The sequence below is a fragment of the Penicillium canariense genome (genome assembly GCF_028826845.1).
Source record: "Penicillium canariense strain IBT 26290 chromosome Unknown utg000002l_segment0_segment0, whole genome shotgun sequence".
Lineage (NCBI taxonomy): Eukaryota > Fungi > Ascomycota > Eurotiomycetes > Eurotiales > Aspergillaceae > Penicillium > Penicillium canariense.
The window spans coordinates 1,895,922-1,909,599 of record NW_026622729.1 but is presented as its reverse complement, the minus strand read 5'-3'; the positions used below and the strand labels follow the sequence as shown (position 1 = coordinate 1,909,599).

Below are 13,678 nucleotides of genomic sequence, written 5' to 3'. Positions count from 1 at the left end.
TCACTGCTTAATGATGTCACGAAGCTCGAATTTATCTTTGACCTTCTTCCATATATTGCCCGAATCCATACCCGACGGATATCGTTGTCTACCGTTTTTATGTAGGAATGGGGGCCATCGACCTAGAAATATATATCTCACAGCTACATGCGCCAAGCTTCACGGACTGCATATTTTTTCCCTCGTCCCAACTGACATCAACTACAATCCGACTGACTAGAACCAGCCCCTTCCGCAGCTTTTCAGCACCCTCTGACAACGGATCACTTCCAGGTGAAACCTCTCAGATGTGCCGTGGCATTCTTCCTTGTGCGCAATCCAATGCCGCGGCGGGTTCACTTCCGCTCTGGAGCAGACACTATCTGCACCTCAATATGGAGATTGGGCCCTTCACGGCCGCCGCCACATTACAGTGCGTGAGGATCTCACAACCTGGATCATCCCGGCTTCCATTGTAACCCATGCTTGACTATCTTTGTCATTGTACTCGAAGCTCGACCTCGGTGGTGACCTTTTGAAGACAACTATTCCCATCGAGCCGATAAAGGTAAGCTCGAGATATAATAGCATCGCCCCGTGGTGAGAACTCTGCTAGACATGGCCTACTCATACATTCTGGAAGGGATTCTTTATCTCTTTTCTCGTTGCTAGCACAAGTAACAGTTTCTGAGACTAGCATAGTGCCGAGCTCGGGGACTGTGGCCGATTAAGCTCATCCGCGCACGTGAGCGGCTCCCACCCGACTGCCGACCTCGTGCGGGTTATCATTCAATCTCGTTCCACGGCAGCTGTCTGGATGGCCAATCGCGGCCTGGCATGGCGTAGATTGTCTGGGAACGACTGGGTTGAGTCATCCCGAAAATGGAAACCTCACCCATTGCCCCGGATGCTTCATGGGTCCGAGCTCGGACAGGCCGCCGCGCTAGTTGGGAACCCTTCAGTATGATGCTTCGTAGCAGCATCCATGACCTTGATCTTTTCAAAAGAAATACCCAATCTTTTTTCCCGTGGAGGCTTGTAATGAACAAGAGGTAGGAAAGGGTAGATAAGAGATCAATGGCACGTAGAGCTCCCGCTAAACCCCATTCCGGCACGAGGACCCTGTATCCGTTGCCGGTATACTCGTCCCCGACCACCGCCCGAGCCGATGCGGGGCCTGGACAGGCTGCCCTCCAGCAGAAAGCCCATCTTATATCCATCTTGATAAACCACCTGCGGGGAGAAGCTCCCCTCCCCCGCAGGAGGGGGAGATTTCCCGTCTAGCTTCCAATCCACCAGCCTACATAAAGCAAGAGCGCCCACAGCTCCGTGCAGCGAGTCAATCGCCCTCACCATCATGTCCCCCACACAGCGTGTTGTTATCATCGGTGCCGGGATTGTCGGCACCAATCTCGCAGACGAGCTGGTCTCGCGCGGGTGGACGGATATCACCGTCGTCGAGCAAGGCCCGTTGCACATGCCTGGTGGCTCGACGTCGCACGCCCCGGGCCTCGTGTTCCAGACGACCCCTTCGAAGACGATGACTAGTTTCGCGACATATACCATTGAGAAACTCCTGTCGATTGAAAAGGATGGCCATAATTGCTTTAATCAGGTCGGTGGGCTGGAGGTCGCGACAACGCCTGCGCGGTTGGAGGAGCTCAAGCGCAAGCATGGGTATACCTCGTCGTGGGGGATTGATGCTCGCCTCGTGAGCGCGGAGGAGTGTCTGCAGATCTACCCTCATCTCAACAAGGATATGGTGCTGGGGGGTCTGCACATTCCTAGCGACGGTCTCGCGCTTGCTGCTCGGGCAACTCAGCTGCTTATTGAACGCACTCGCAATGCTGGGGTCAAATACCTTCAATCGACACCAGTCACGGGGATCGGGCGGGCAGCTGGTCGAGTGACTGGGGTGACAATTCCCGGTGGCACTATCCCGGCCGACATTATCGTTTCCTGTGCTGGATTCTGGGGCGTGGAGCTCGGCGCAATGGTTGGCCTCTCCATTCCGCTCCTGCCGCTCGCCCATCAATATGCCAAAACAACAGCCGTGCCCTCCCTCGTGGGTAGGGATCTAAATGATCAAATAAATGGAAAGAACGCAGCACTCCCTATCCTGCGACACCAGGACCAGGACCTGTACTATCGCGAACACGGTGACCAATACGGCATTGGATACTATGGCCATCGACCGATGCCTATTAAGGCCTCATCATTAGGTCTTACTTCCAAAAACGTTGATGAGATGAACATGCCTTCTCGCCTCGAATTCACAGCAGAGGACTTTGATCCGGCATGGAGGGAAACCAAACAGCTCTTGCCTATGCTGCGAGACACCGAGATCGCGGACGGCTTCAATGGCATCTTTTCTTTCACTCCGGATGGTGGACCTATCGTCGGGCAAGCGCCCAATCTGGACGGGTTCTGGGTTGCCGAGGCAGTGTGGGTTACACACTCAGCAGGCGTTGCGCGCGCCGTCGCCGAGGTCCTTACCACAGGTCGCTCGCAGATCGATATCTCGGAGTGCGAATTGTCTCGCTTTGAGGAGGTCCAGCTGAGCCGGCCTTACATCGAAGAGACCTCGGCCCAAAACTTCGTCGAGATCTATGATATCTTGCATCCTCTTCAGCCGAGGGAGTCACCGCGACAGCTTCGAACCAGCCCATTTTATGCTCGTGAGAAAGAGCTGGGGGCCTTCTTCCTCGAACTTGGCGGCTGGGAGCGACCGTTCTGGTATGAGGCGAATAAAGAACTTCTCAACTACCTGCCAGCGAACTGGAAGCCCGTTGCGCGAGATGGATGGTCAGCTCACTACTATTCTCCGATCGTCGCGGCCGAAGCATGGAAGACTCGCAATGCCGTGGCCATGTTCGATATGACCTCTTTTCACAGATTCGAGGTTTCCGGGCCCGGCGCACTGGGCCTGCTGCAGCTCCTCAGCACCGCCGATGTCAACACGACGCCTGGCACCATCACCTATGCTCTCCTTTTGAACGACCAAGGCGGCATTCGCAGCGATGTCTTCATCTCAAGACTTGAGGAGAATCTCTTCCAGGTTGGAGCTAACACCGCCACCGACCTGGCCTACCTCACCCGCGAAGCCCGCCGCCAAAACCAGAAGCAATTCGTCCAGGTCCGCGAGATCACCGGTAGCACTTGCTGCATCGGGCTCTGGGGTCCTCGCGCCCGAGATGTCATCAACGAGATCACCACAGACGATTTCTCCAACAAGGGCCTCCCGTACTTCGGCGTGAAGCAAGCCCTAATTAACGGCATTCCCGTGACGGCATTCCGCAAGTCTTACGTTGGCGAGCTCGGCTGGGAGATCCAGACAACGGCAGAGTACGGCCTCCGTTTGTGGGACACCATCTTCCAAGCCGGCAGAATCCACGGCCTGATCGCCGCGGGACGCGCTGCCTTCAATGCTCTGCGATTGGAGAAGGGGTACCGCATCTACGGCACCGACATGAACACGGAGCACAACCCGTACGAGGCCGGCGTGGCCCACGGCATCAGAGCGAGCAAATGGGACGATTATGTCGGCAAAGCTGCCCTTGAGCGCATCTCCGCTTCCGAGCAGAAGCCCGCTCGGCGGCTGCGGTGTCTCGCTGTCATCGATGGCCGCTCCATGGTCCTCGGCAAGGAGCCGGTGTTTTATAATGGCAAGGCGGTTGGATATGTGACTAGCGCTGCATTTGGCTTCACTATTCGCAAGCCGATCGCGTATGCCTGGCTCCCTGGCAGCCTCGGCGAGGGCGCTGGTGTTGAGATCGAGTACTTCGGCCGCCGGATCAAGGCTACTGTTGTGGCCGAGCCGGTGTATGACCCGGATAACAAGCGGCTGCTTGCTGATGGGTTATCTATGGATTCCGAGCTTCACTCGCCTATCAAGTCTCGTCTGTGAGACCGCGGTCAAACCTGCATCAGGAATTACGAGGACCATGCAAGAAATGACATGTTGATGTTGGATTGAATTTTTTACGAGCACTAGCGAACTTGACGAGTGATGATATTCTAATGGTTGTTGTTTTCATTTTTTTCATTTTTTTTTTTTTGGTACAGTAGCTCTAGGCTTAGCGATATAGAAAGACGTGCGAAATTGTGTTCTTGAAGTGATAATCTCAACGCTAGATAACGGTAAATCTGTTGCCTCAAACGGCTTCTCTGACGCCATTGAACTAGATCAGTACGTACGTATTTACCGCTATTGATGTTGAGGCGTATCTGGTTTTCAATAGTCTGCTTTAACTAGCAGAGCTGGCTTAAAGAGTACATGGGGCATATATACCCTCACTGATTGAAATGCTATGTTAAATGGATCGCTGTAGCGGTCATGACATATAAGGTAGCAGATGGTTATGTAAGGCTATGTGTTACATAGTGATACAATGAACATAAAGACCAAAGCAGAGAAGAATGCAAAAGTATGTTTTCGCTCAAATTGCCGCCCAGGTTGGATGCCAAAATAACAGCAAAGAAAGGATATAAAACACACACGAATCAACCCAAATCAAGCAGCCATCGTAAGCACGTATCTGTACCACAAGTTAGTATAAAGCCAGTAGCAAGAGCAAGTAGTCAAGGCAACTCACGAGGTGATACTGTCCATCCGCTCCGATGTCAACTTCAAGCTAACGGTGAGTAATTCCCTCGCGATCCGCGGCTCATCCTCCTGTAGCGCTTTCCACCGCTCATCGCCCAGACACCATGCGACGCAATCATGCTCCGCCTTGACGGTCGCCGTGCGGCGCGTATCACTGAAGAACGGCAACTCACCGCACGGCCGGCCGGCGACGACTAGCTCGAAGTACCGGCCCTGCGGGAGGTCGTACTCTGCGCGCAGCATGCCGGACTCGAGAAGGTAGAAGGCGCGTGGACGGTCGCCCTCGTGGTACAGGACCGTACCCGCGGCATACGATTCGCACAAGAAGTACGCGCAGGCGGGGAACCAGAAATCTTCGTTCTGCGTAGACAGACCCTGGAAGGTTTGTAGAAGGAGTGGGAGTGGTTGACGCATAGAGGACCACGCGGGAGCCGGGGTTAATGCTGTTTCCTGCTCGTGCTCGCGGATGGTAGTCGTTGCGACGCGCTGGAGATACTGGCCACGCGGGGAACCGACGATGTGATCGGAGAGACTGGCATTGGCAGCCTGCGGGACAGGTAGAGGGACCTGGAGGTTATTGTTGGTGTTGGGGGCAGGTGATTCAATTGGCTTGCGCAGGAGGGCTTCCTGGCGGTTGTAGAAGATTTTGAGGTAATCATTTTCGCAGAATTCCAATGCTGAGTTGAGATCTTCGAATATTGGAACGCCCGACTCGGGGTCGAACAGGCCGACGTTTTGAAGGGATTTGCCCACGTCGCCTTCGACGTTTAGACCGGAGATTGTGGTCTGAACGTTGCGCTTGCGAAGGATACGATTGATTCGCGTGAAAGCTTCGGCGGCTGAGAAATCGAGGCCGTAGACCCGAGAGAAATCTAGGATCAGGAATCGAATGGGTTGTCGATTGAAAGCTTCCTCTTCGATCAGCCCTCGCATGGTGTTCTCGACGTTCACGATGGTCCCGAAGAAGAGATAGCCACCGAGCTTCATGATAAGAGTTTGCTGCCCGGCCTCATGCAGGAACTGTTGCTGGATCGGTGGACGGCGCACTGTTGACCCTGAAATCTCCCCCGAGAAGGTCGCACGAATGGCGGACTTGCGGGATGTTTGTACTACAAAGTTCACGCAGGCCAGGATGATTCCAACGAGGATTCCCGTCACAAAGTCCCAAGCACCCATGGTGGCCACGATAATAACAACCTGAAACGATTAGGGTTTGTTAAGAGATGAAAGGACGCTCGTTACTTGACATACCGTCAGATACTCAAGCCGCGTGAGCTTGCCCCAAGTATCCACCAATGCTTCCTGCAACAGTTCAATGCCTAGCAAGAAGATCAGGGCACCAACAACCATGATTGGTATGAAGCCGATGATGACTGGGCCGATAACTAGAATACCGGCCGTTGCTGCAGCGAGCATAAGACCAGCCAGTCGAGATGTCCCACCGCTTGCGATGAAGAGAAGACTGTTTGTGTAAACAAGATAGTTCTGTATGCTACCCGCGAATCCTGACAGGGCATTGGTTACACCATGGGCGACGAGCTCTCTGTCCACGTTGAGATTGTCCTCTCCGGTCGAGATACCCAGGGCCGGTACGTTGATGGGCACATGAAGCACACCGAAGAAGGTCAAAGCGAACATGGCTGGGATGGTGTCGGCGAAGGCAGTCCAGTTAACCTCAGAAATATCTAAAGATTCCTATTAGCCGGACAAATACTAAGATAATACCAGGAGCACCAGCGACTTACCGTAGAGGGAGTAGAAATGATACCACGGATTGTTCGAAGACGGAGCATCAAACACCCACCCCTTCTGATGCAGTGCATCCATCGATATCCGAGCACTCAGAATAACAACATAGAACATCACCGCCACAGCGATGAAATAAGCACCGACAAGGAAATTCGATCGAATGAAACGCTTCAAAACAAGAAGACCGATAGCAAGGAAAAGGGGTATCATCCAAAGAGGGAAAGTGTCGACATGGAAGAGCTTTTGCAGCGTGGCGACGTTGTATTCAAGAGAGCCGGGGAGTCGGGCAGAGACCTCAACTCCGGTCTGGAGAAGGAAGTAGCCCACGCCACCGATGCAGCCAATAAGAATGTGGCGGGGGAAGAACCCGATCAACGAGCCCAGTCCACATACGCCCATCAGAAAGAAAACCAAACCGGTCAGAACGGAGCTGACTGAGAAAGCGAGAATGGTGGTTGCAATGACTGATTGCGGGTTGTCTTTGCCCACTCGGTTCATGATGGTGAACGCCATCTGGTGGAAGAACGGGACCACTTCAATCATTTCACTGCCGATGCCTCCCTTGAAAATGGAGCCGCCACAGGAGAATACCACCTGGGAGATGATGGTGCTGACATAGAACATCGAGATACCGTCTCCACCGAGGTCGGCGAAGAGAGGTTCTCCTAGAGGGAACAGGATCATTCCGTAGGACAGGGCATCGAGGATGTTGAGGAGAAGACCAAGGAATACAGCAGGAAGCAGGCTGGCAGGATAGACTACACCTTCCTGCCAGATGGCACGCCTGTCCCACGCTTTGGGGTTGGACAGGAGGCGACTCCATTTGCCCACCGCTGAAATGCCGTTCGTGAAGGCATTGGATGCCGGACGGGCAGCTTCTCCTTGGTTCTCGATATCTTCTGCTGATCCATAGTGACGCGGTGACTTGGACCTGGCCTTGGATAGCAAGGAGGTGCGCTCTGTATCTCGAGGCTCGAGTTCATCTTGGATGGTTGGCAGCGGCGGGAAATGGGTATCTTCAATTGGCTTGGCATCGTCGTCGGCCAGGTCGGTAGCCGGCTGGCGGATCATGTCTGTTAAGGCCGATGAGGTGGAGGCGGAGGCGTGGTTGTGAAAAATATCATTTGAGTCTAGCAAGTCCTCCCCCCCCGTGACATGGGAGCTAGCAGTACCATCATGCGAGATCGTCGGAGAGTGCTGCGTCTGGCTGGGGAAAATATCCAGACCAGGAGGCAAGCTGGTCCGCCCCCGCGAAGACTTTCTATTTAGCGACAGGCCGTAGGTTGCCAACTCGGCAGTTTGTTCGCGGAGCCCGTCAGTTGCATAATGTGCTGGGTCTATGGCGCACGGCGAGTGGTCAGTAAATCGCTCTGCCGCAGATGTATATTTTCTTTTTGGGTTCGAGGCGTTTTAGCCTAGTTTTTCGTATCAGTACCCACCGGCAGTTGTATTGAAGGATCGATGGTAAAAGGACCGACTGGGGGTCCTCAAGCTCGAGCCATTATAGCTCGACGCCTCCATGCCGGCACCCGGCGAGCTGCCTGCGTTGGCGCTGGCCTGCTCCACCAACGACTCCGAGGCGTGGGCGACATCGAGCTCGCGGTCGAAACCCCAATCCCGGCGTGACAGTGCCGAGGCGCGCGAGTCGCAGCGGCCACGAGGTTTTAGTACACCCATAATCAGCGCGGGGCCGTCGCAACGTGACGGTCGCGCAACGGTAAGAGTTGGCGAGTACCCAAGAACTTCGGAAGATCACCGGGCCACTAGCGCATGCAGCGGCGTTGCGGGAAACGGTGGATGACGCAACGGGGCGAATGAGGCATCGGGACCGAGCAGAGGTGAGGATGTTGCAAGGATATTGAAAGATGGCACCAGAGACCAGAGACGGATATAACGAGAGGATGAACGGGGCTTATCAAGTGCCAGGGTATTAGCAACAGGAATTGAATCATCTGGACCGTTGGGGGGCTCTGGTTGACTAACCCGTCCGGTCGTATCTTATCGGGGCTGATCCGCTTGCGGACGATAAATGAACCCGCTTTGACAGGCACCTGCTCGCTAGGTGCGTTCCCGGTACGTTCCCGGTGCGTTCCCGGTTGAAACAATGGGATTACGGCAGACGGGTTTCCCGACCCTACTGCACTACTGCACCACTGCCGTCTACTAGGATCGTACCGGGGATCACAAGAGGACACAGCGTAAAGCCGCAGTCTCGATTCCGCCCCATAAGTACCTATGAGCTCCGACGACGGACGCACGATCGGCGCTAACGAGAGCCCAGCCAGCGTCTGGCCAGCGCCTGGCCAGCAACGAGCGCATAGACGTTTCCTGTTTTAATCCTGGCCGATGCAGGCCATCCCCGCTCGTGCAGCCACCAGAGTTTATACTAGCTTGGCCTCGCCGCTTCAAAACTCAATTTTTACACAACCGCCTTACTCAATGTCACCATTATCGACGATTCACTACGGTCGGATGCACCGTATGAGGTTGATCCACACGGTCTAGTGCTGCCAGCTTTGCTAGTCCTGTGAGCGAGGTTTGTCAAGCATCAGAGCAGGCAGGATCCACGAAGGCGGATGCCGAGGATCTCAGGCGTGATTGCCAGAAATGGGAAAGTCGATCTCGGGTAATTTTAGTGGGAGAACATTACTAAGCCATGTAGTGTGGGCTTGGTGGGCGAGGAGGGACGATCATCTCCGCGTATTTTACGAGGGGATTCCTTCGTTTCCTACACGTCTTGTGAAACACTTTCCTTTAGGTTCATTAAACACAATGCAATATTCACATGTGCCATCACATTCATGGCGGGGTATCTCAAAATGCAGAACTCCTCACATAGTCGTATGAGTTATCGTCAGCTTAATCGCTCGAGGAAGCCCTGGGCAATCAGCCGCTCGACATCCCCTTGTCGGACATAAAGCTGGCTGTTTTTGGTCAAAGTGATCACACTGCCATTACAGAATAGATTAGCTCCTGCCCTCTGCCTCGTACAAGGTCCCCCAAGCACAAAACACCAAAGCCAATAAGTCCACTTACCCGTACTCCGTCTGAATCTCCCCCGCATCCTTCAGTACCCGCACGTCAATAAACAGATCTTTTGGCGGCTCCAAGGTCCCCGTTAAATCGATATCCGTCCACTGCCCCTTGTACGCCGCCAGCATGTCGCCATACTGCCGGAAGTACTCCTCCTCTTCAGGACTCAGCGAGCTGTGCCCGCCCTGCGACGGCCCCCGCTCCTCGGACTCGCTCGGCTGCTGCTGCTCAAGGACGTCTACGCCCGTCCAGCAGAGTTCTTCTAGCTTCTCCGTGCGCACGCGGTGGTACGCCATCAGGCAGCGCTTGTTGCGCCGCATGCACAGATGATCCACCAGCAAGGCACAGGCGGTCGCCGGGTCGGCGGAGGGGTTGAACGAGCCTTCGAAGGGGTCGAGCAGGCGGGCGACATCGCGGTCGAGGTCGCGGACCTCGCGCGTCACGGCTCGCACAATCTCCGTCTGGTATGGTGGCAGATGGGCGAGCGCTTGCGTGCGCTTCGCGTGCTGGACCTGTGTTCGAATGGCTGGGTTAGCGGGTGCTCGTAGTAAGCTAAGAAGGTATGTCCGGGCTCGCGAGACCACCGGAGCTATGGCGAGAGATCGCCACGTACCAGTTTATTGCCGAGTTCGCCGTACATGGTGGCCACGCGATCGGGATCCGGGTGCGGTGGAGGGACGCGCCTGGCCTGGTTGTCCATTGCGCGCCAAGAAACGAATCTTAGTCAGTCGGTGGAGTGGGACCGGCGCTAGCAGTATGGACTCGGGGACGGTGCTCCTTGGAAATCGTCAACGTAGGACAATGAGCAATACACTAGAATGAGCGAGCCAAGAAGAGTAAGAGTAGCCTAAAGAACGAGGGAAGTCTGAAGCCGAAGGCTGATCGGGCAGTGTGGGGGATGAGTAACAGGCAGTTTACGAAGAACAGAAACGGATCCAATTGGGGATCTGGATGAGCACATCAATTATGGCTATGTCGTATTTCCGCCACGATAGATATCGTTTACTACATCTCAGTACTGCATAGCAGCCCGCATCTGATTATATCCAGCTTGCGTGATCGGCTCGTACTTGGCAGGCTCACTAGGCCCAGTACAAGATGGTATGCATTCGATCACCGAGTCAGGGTCGGGAGCCAAGAAGTACGGAATAGAAAACCGTCTACGAGTTATGCGCCCCTCTCCTTCAATTCTATCTGCTAATGGAGGCAGAGTTACCCGATGGCTGGTTGATCTCAATTGGTCTATACTCATTAGTTGTAGGAGCAAGTATCAACGGGGGCCTGAACGTACCATTGCTCCATCTCTGGAGAAGATCTCCCACATTCATCACGATGGCATTCTTGATAGGAGTCGCCGGGACAAATTGGCCTGGGTTATTAACATCCTCTACCTCTAGCCCGCCGCAGTCGTCCTGAAAAAGCAAAGTGATCGAGCTCCAGTCAGTATGTGCCGGACAGCGTGCTACCCGTTGTTGCTCTAGTGCATCGGCTGGGACGGGCGGATAGTACAGCAGCCGAAGTTGATTGTTGTGCCCAGAGTGTTTCTGCAGCAGATGATTCTCATCCTCTAGCCCCAGACCAGCCGCGAGAGCTTGCAGGATCTCGCCTCCCACACGGAAACCTTCCCAATAGAACCGATTCATGAAAGCACGAAACCCGGGCAGCGTTTCCTCGGGGATCCATTGATTTGGCTGCATCGGGTTCTCCTCGCTGCCAATGTCATAGCTTTCCTGCTGATGGTCAACAGAGGGCACCGGACTACAAGCGTGGAGAAGCCGATGACAATGTACTGAGCAGCAGCCCTGCTCACCTTGATGTCGGGAACCTCCCTCAGCTGTGTAGCCCGCTCCTCGTCGTTATCTGCGCTCACGGCCTGCGAGACCTTCTCCAGCCCCGGCCAAGAATAACCTCGGTGGACCGCCCACCCGTCCGGATGAGGGGCCAGCAGCTTCTCTCCTACCGGCAGCTCAAAGAAGAGCCGAGACCAGTGGAATGCCTCCTCTAGGAGGGTGTCGGGGAGAGAGTGGTTGACGATATAAACGAACCCCACTTTCTTGCAAGCGGCGACGATAGCTTGCGCTACACGCTGGCGACCGGGTCCGTCCGAGTTCCACCCAGCGAAGTCCACAACAGGGATTTGCGTTTGCGAAGTAGGAGGGTTCATAGTGGAAAATCACACCGAAAGGCTAAATTCCCCACGGTGCCCAGGTTGGTAACGTCTCAGCGTTGCTATGTTTTGTCCGCAGGAGTTGATCAGAGGGCAAAGTTCAGCTGCTGACAATCATTTCGATCTGCAGCTGTGAGACCCCTCGCCTTGGACGCCGCCGAGGGGCCCAATGAGGGCGATTCCGGTGAACATCGCGAGACTGTACGGAGAAAATGAGGTTCGGTGAAAACAATTCACTTGTGTCATATTTCATTTCAGGCTGCCATGGCCTCGGAAATGGACCGTGAGGCGGTGGAAGCTGGTTGGGCATCGTGCCACTCGTTGCTGTGGCAGGGATACCGGGTGGAGATTGGCGCGGCCGGTCTACATCATCCATCCCCAACTCAACCCCCCCAAACCCTGATTGCTCCTGCCACAAAGATTTCCAAGGCGCTGAAACTTTGCCCAGTATGTTCTCACCCAGAGGAAAAAGTCATCCATGGCCTTCGTCTTCCCGTGCTGTGCGCCTTTGCTGACGCTAATCTTACTGCTTTGAGTAGTTTGTTGACATCCGGTACAAGCCCGGATAAGCCGCTCCCAGCGACAGCCAACGATGAGAGATTGAACACCATTGACACGCGACAAGACCAGCCTGCTCGATCTATCAAACAGAAATTCCTCGGTCGCATCCGCTACACCTGTTCCCCAGGCCACAAGAATGCGGGCTTCGTGGTGGATTGGAGTTTGGGCTACATTCCTGCCCTCCACAGTGCTATCGATAGAGACGGCGCCCTTTTCTGCGCCGCAGGCCGTCGAGTCCCGCAAGCGAGCCTTTGAAGTCCTCCAGATCCTCAAACGAGCCAACAACTGTCCCTCCGGATACAACCCATGCACTAGCTTGGGCAACTCGGACGCCTGCTGCATTCAAGGGACAAACTGCTCGCGCGATGCCGCCAACAACATCGCCTGCTGCCCGACCGGCGCAAGCTGCACCGGCAGTCTGACCGGGGCATCGACGAGCACTACCAGGCAGACCGGAACCAGCTTCATGTTTCCTCAGGGCACGACCGCAACTACAACAGCCACCGACTCTGCCGCCGCTTCGGTCACCGGCTCCACGCTCTCGGGGGCCTACCCGTTTATTTACGTACCGACGACCTTCGCTAATGCCGCCACCTGCTCTTCATACTACTCGCTCTGCCAATATGAATATACACAGTGCACTGGACAGCTACTCGGCCGCTACGCGGTGACGGTCGGAGGAGCGGGTGGGGCAGGCGTGACGGTGGAAGCTGTGACGGCGACGTCGCAGGCCACGTCCATCTGCTCTAGTCTGAGCGCCGAGGCTTGTCACGGCCTCCAGTTGAGCTACTGCGCAACGGCGGCGACCGGCACTGCGCAGAATGCCAGTGGAAATGGGGCGCTGCCGGTACGGACAACGAGTCTCCATGACTTGGTGCTGGGCCTGATGGTGGGAATTGCGGGCATGTTTATCTGATGCGATATGAAATTATGTTCGGGCTTGGACATTGCTGTTTTCGTTTTACGCTGTATATTTCTTCTCATGTGAATTTTTGATTCTAATGACCCTCGTGGAGTTTGGGCTAGCCCATCGTTGATAGGAATGACTCAATCCGTGTCTCCGTCCTTCGTACACCGCATTCTGTGAATGCCTGATCCGCAATAAATGCAGCCGTCGGTCAATGCGGCCGACGAGTCTGCAAGCCCACAATTCCACAAGTTTCAGACCCTCAGGGCTGCAGGCAGATTGGGCCATTGGCTGTTGGGCTGCCTTTGGTGGCAGCAGGGCGCGCCCATGGTTGTTGTCGAGTTATAGAACAATCAAATCCATCTGTCGACAGGGTAGTACAATATCTATCCTGTGAAATGATCATGATCATTCCGTGAAAGGTTGCGGAGTACCAAATGTCAATTCCTTCTAATGCTAAACTCTTTGTCTCGGACTGCCGTGCTTGACTGGTCGGGGATCCGACCGCATGGTGATCGCTGCCACGAGGTGGGGAAGCTAGCGTAGCTGACAGCGCGCATTCTTCGTACATAAGAACCGTCAATGGGCCTCTTAGGGAAAAGAGATCAAACAGAATCAAGAATAAGGGTCAAGCCCTCTAGTCTGAAACCCAGCCTTTCGAAAATTAGGCCGTGGC

At 54.8% G+C, this 13,678-nt stretch overlaps 5 protein-coding genes across 5 annotated transcripts; 2 read left to right on the top strand and 3 right to left on the bottom strand.

The window, feature by feature from the left end:
- Positions 1-1,336: 1,336 nt before the first annotated feature.
- Positions 1,337-3,886, top strand: N7482_003903 (GcvT family protein; the record flags this gene model as incomplete). Its single annotated transcript, XM_056686028.1, has 1 exon — positions 1,337-3,886. The coding sequence occupies one exon, from the start codon at positions 1,337-1,339 to the stop codon at positions 3,884-3,886; it is 2,550 nt and encodes an 849-aa protein (XP_056544770.1).
- Positions 3,887-4,492: 606 nt separating this feature from the next.
- Positions 4,493-8,011, bottom strand: N7482_003902 (sulfate transporter family protein; the record flags this gene model as incomplete). Its single annotated transcript, XM_056686027.1, has 5 exons — positions 4,493-4,517; positions 4,575-5,782; positions 5,837-6,270; positions 6,331-7,671; positions 7,774-8,011. The coding sequence occupies 5 exons, from the start codon at positions 8,009-8,011 to the stop codon at positions 4,493-4,495; spliced, it is 3,246 nt and encodes a 1,081-aa protein (XP_056544769.1).
- Positions 8,012-9,188: 1,177 nt separating this feature from the next.
- N7482_003901 (DNA replication protein PSF1) lies at positions 9,189-10,067 on the bottom strand (the record flags this gene model as incomplete). Its single annotated transcript, XM_056686026.1, has 3 exons — positions 9,189-9,282; positions 9,371-9,879; positions 9,981-10,067. The coding sequence occupies 3 exons, from the start codon at positions 10,065-10,067 to the stop codon at positions 9,189-9,191; spliced, it is 690 nt and encodes a 229-aa protein (XP_056544768.1).
- A 312-nt stretch (positions 10,068-10,379) lies between these two features.
- On the bottom strand, positions 10,380-11,531 carry N7482_003900 (isopenicillin N synthase family dioxygenase; the record flags this gene model as incomplete). Its single annotated transcript, XM_056686025.1, has 3 exons — positions 10,380-10,609; positions 10,659-11,077; positions 11,122-11,531. The coding sequence occupies 3 exons, from the start codon at positions 11,529-11,531 to the stop codon at positions 10,380-10,382; spliced, it is 1,059 nt and encodes a 352-aa protein (XP_056544767.1).
- A 700-nt stretch (positions 11,532-12,231) lies between these two features.
- On the top strand, positions 12,232-13,011 carry N7482_003899 (uncharacterized protein; the record flags this gene model as incomplete). The annotated part of the gene is made up of 1 exon (XM_056686024.1): positions 12,232-13,011. The coding sequence occupies one exon, from the start codon at positions 12,232-12,234 to the stop codon at positions 13,009-13,011; it is 780 nt and encodes a 259-aa protein (XP_056544766.1).
- Positions 13,012-13,678: the final 667 nt, after the last annotated feature.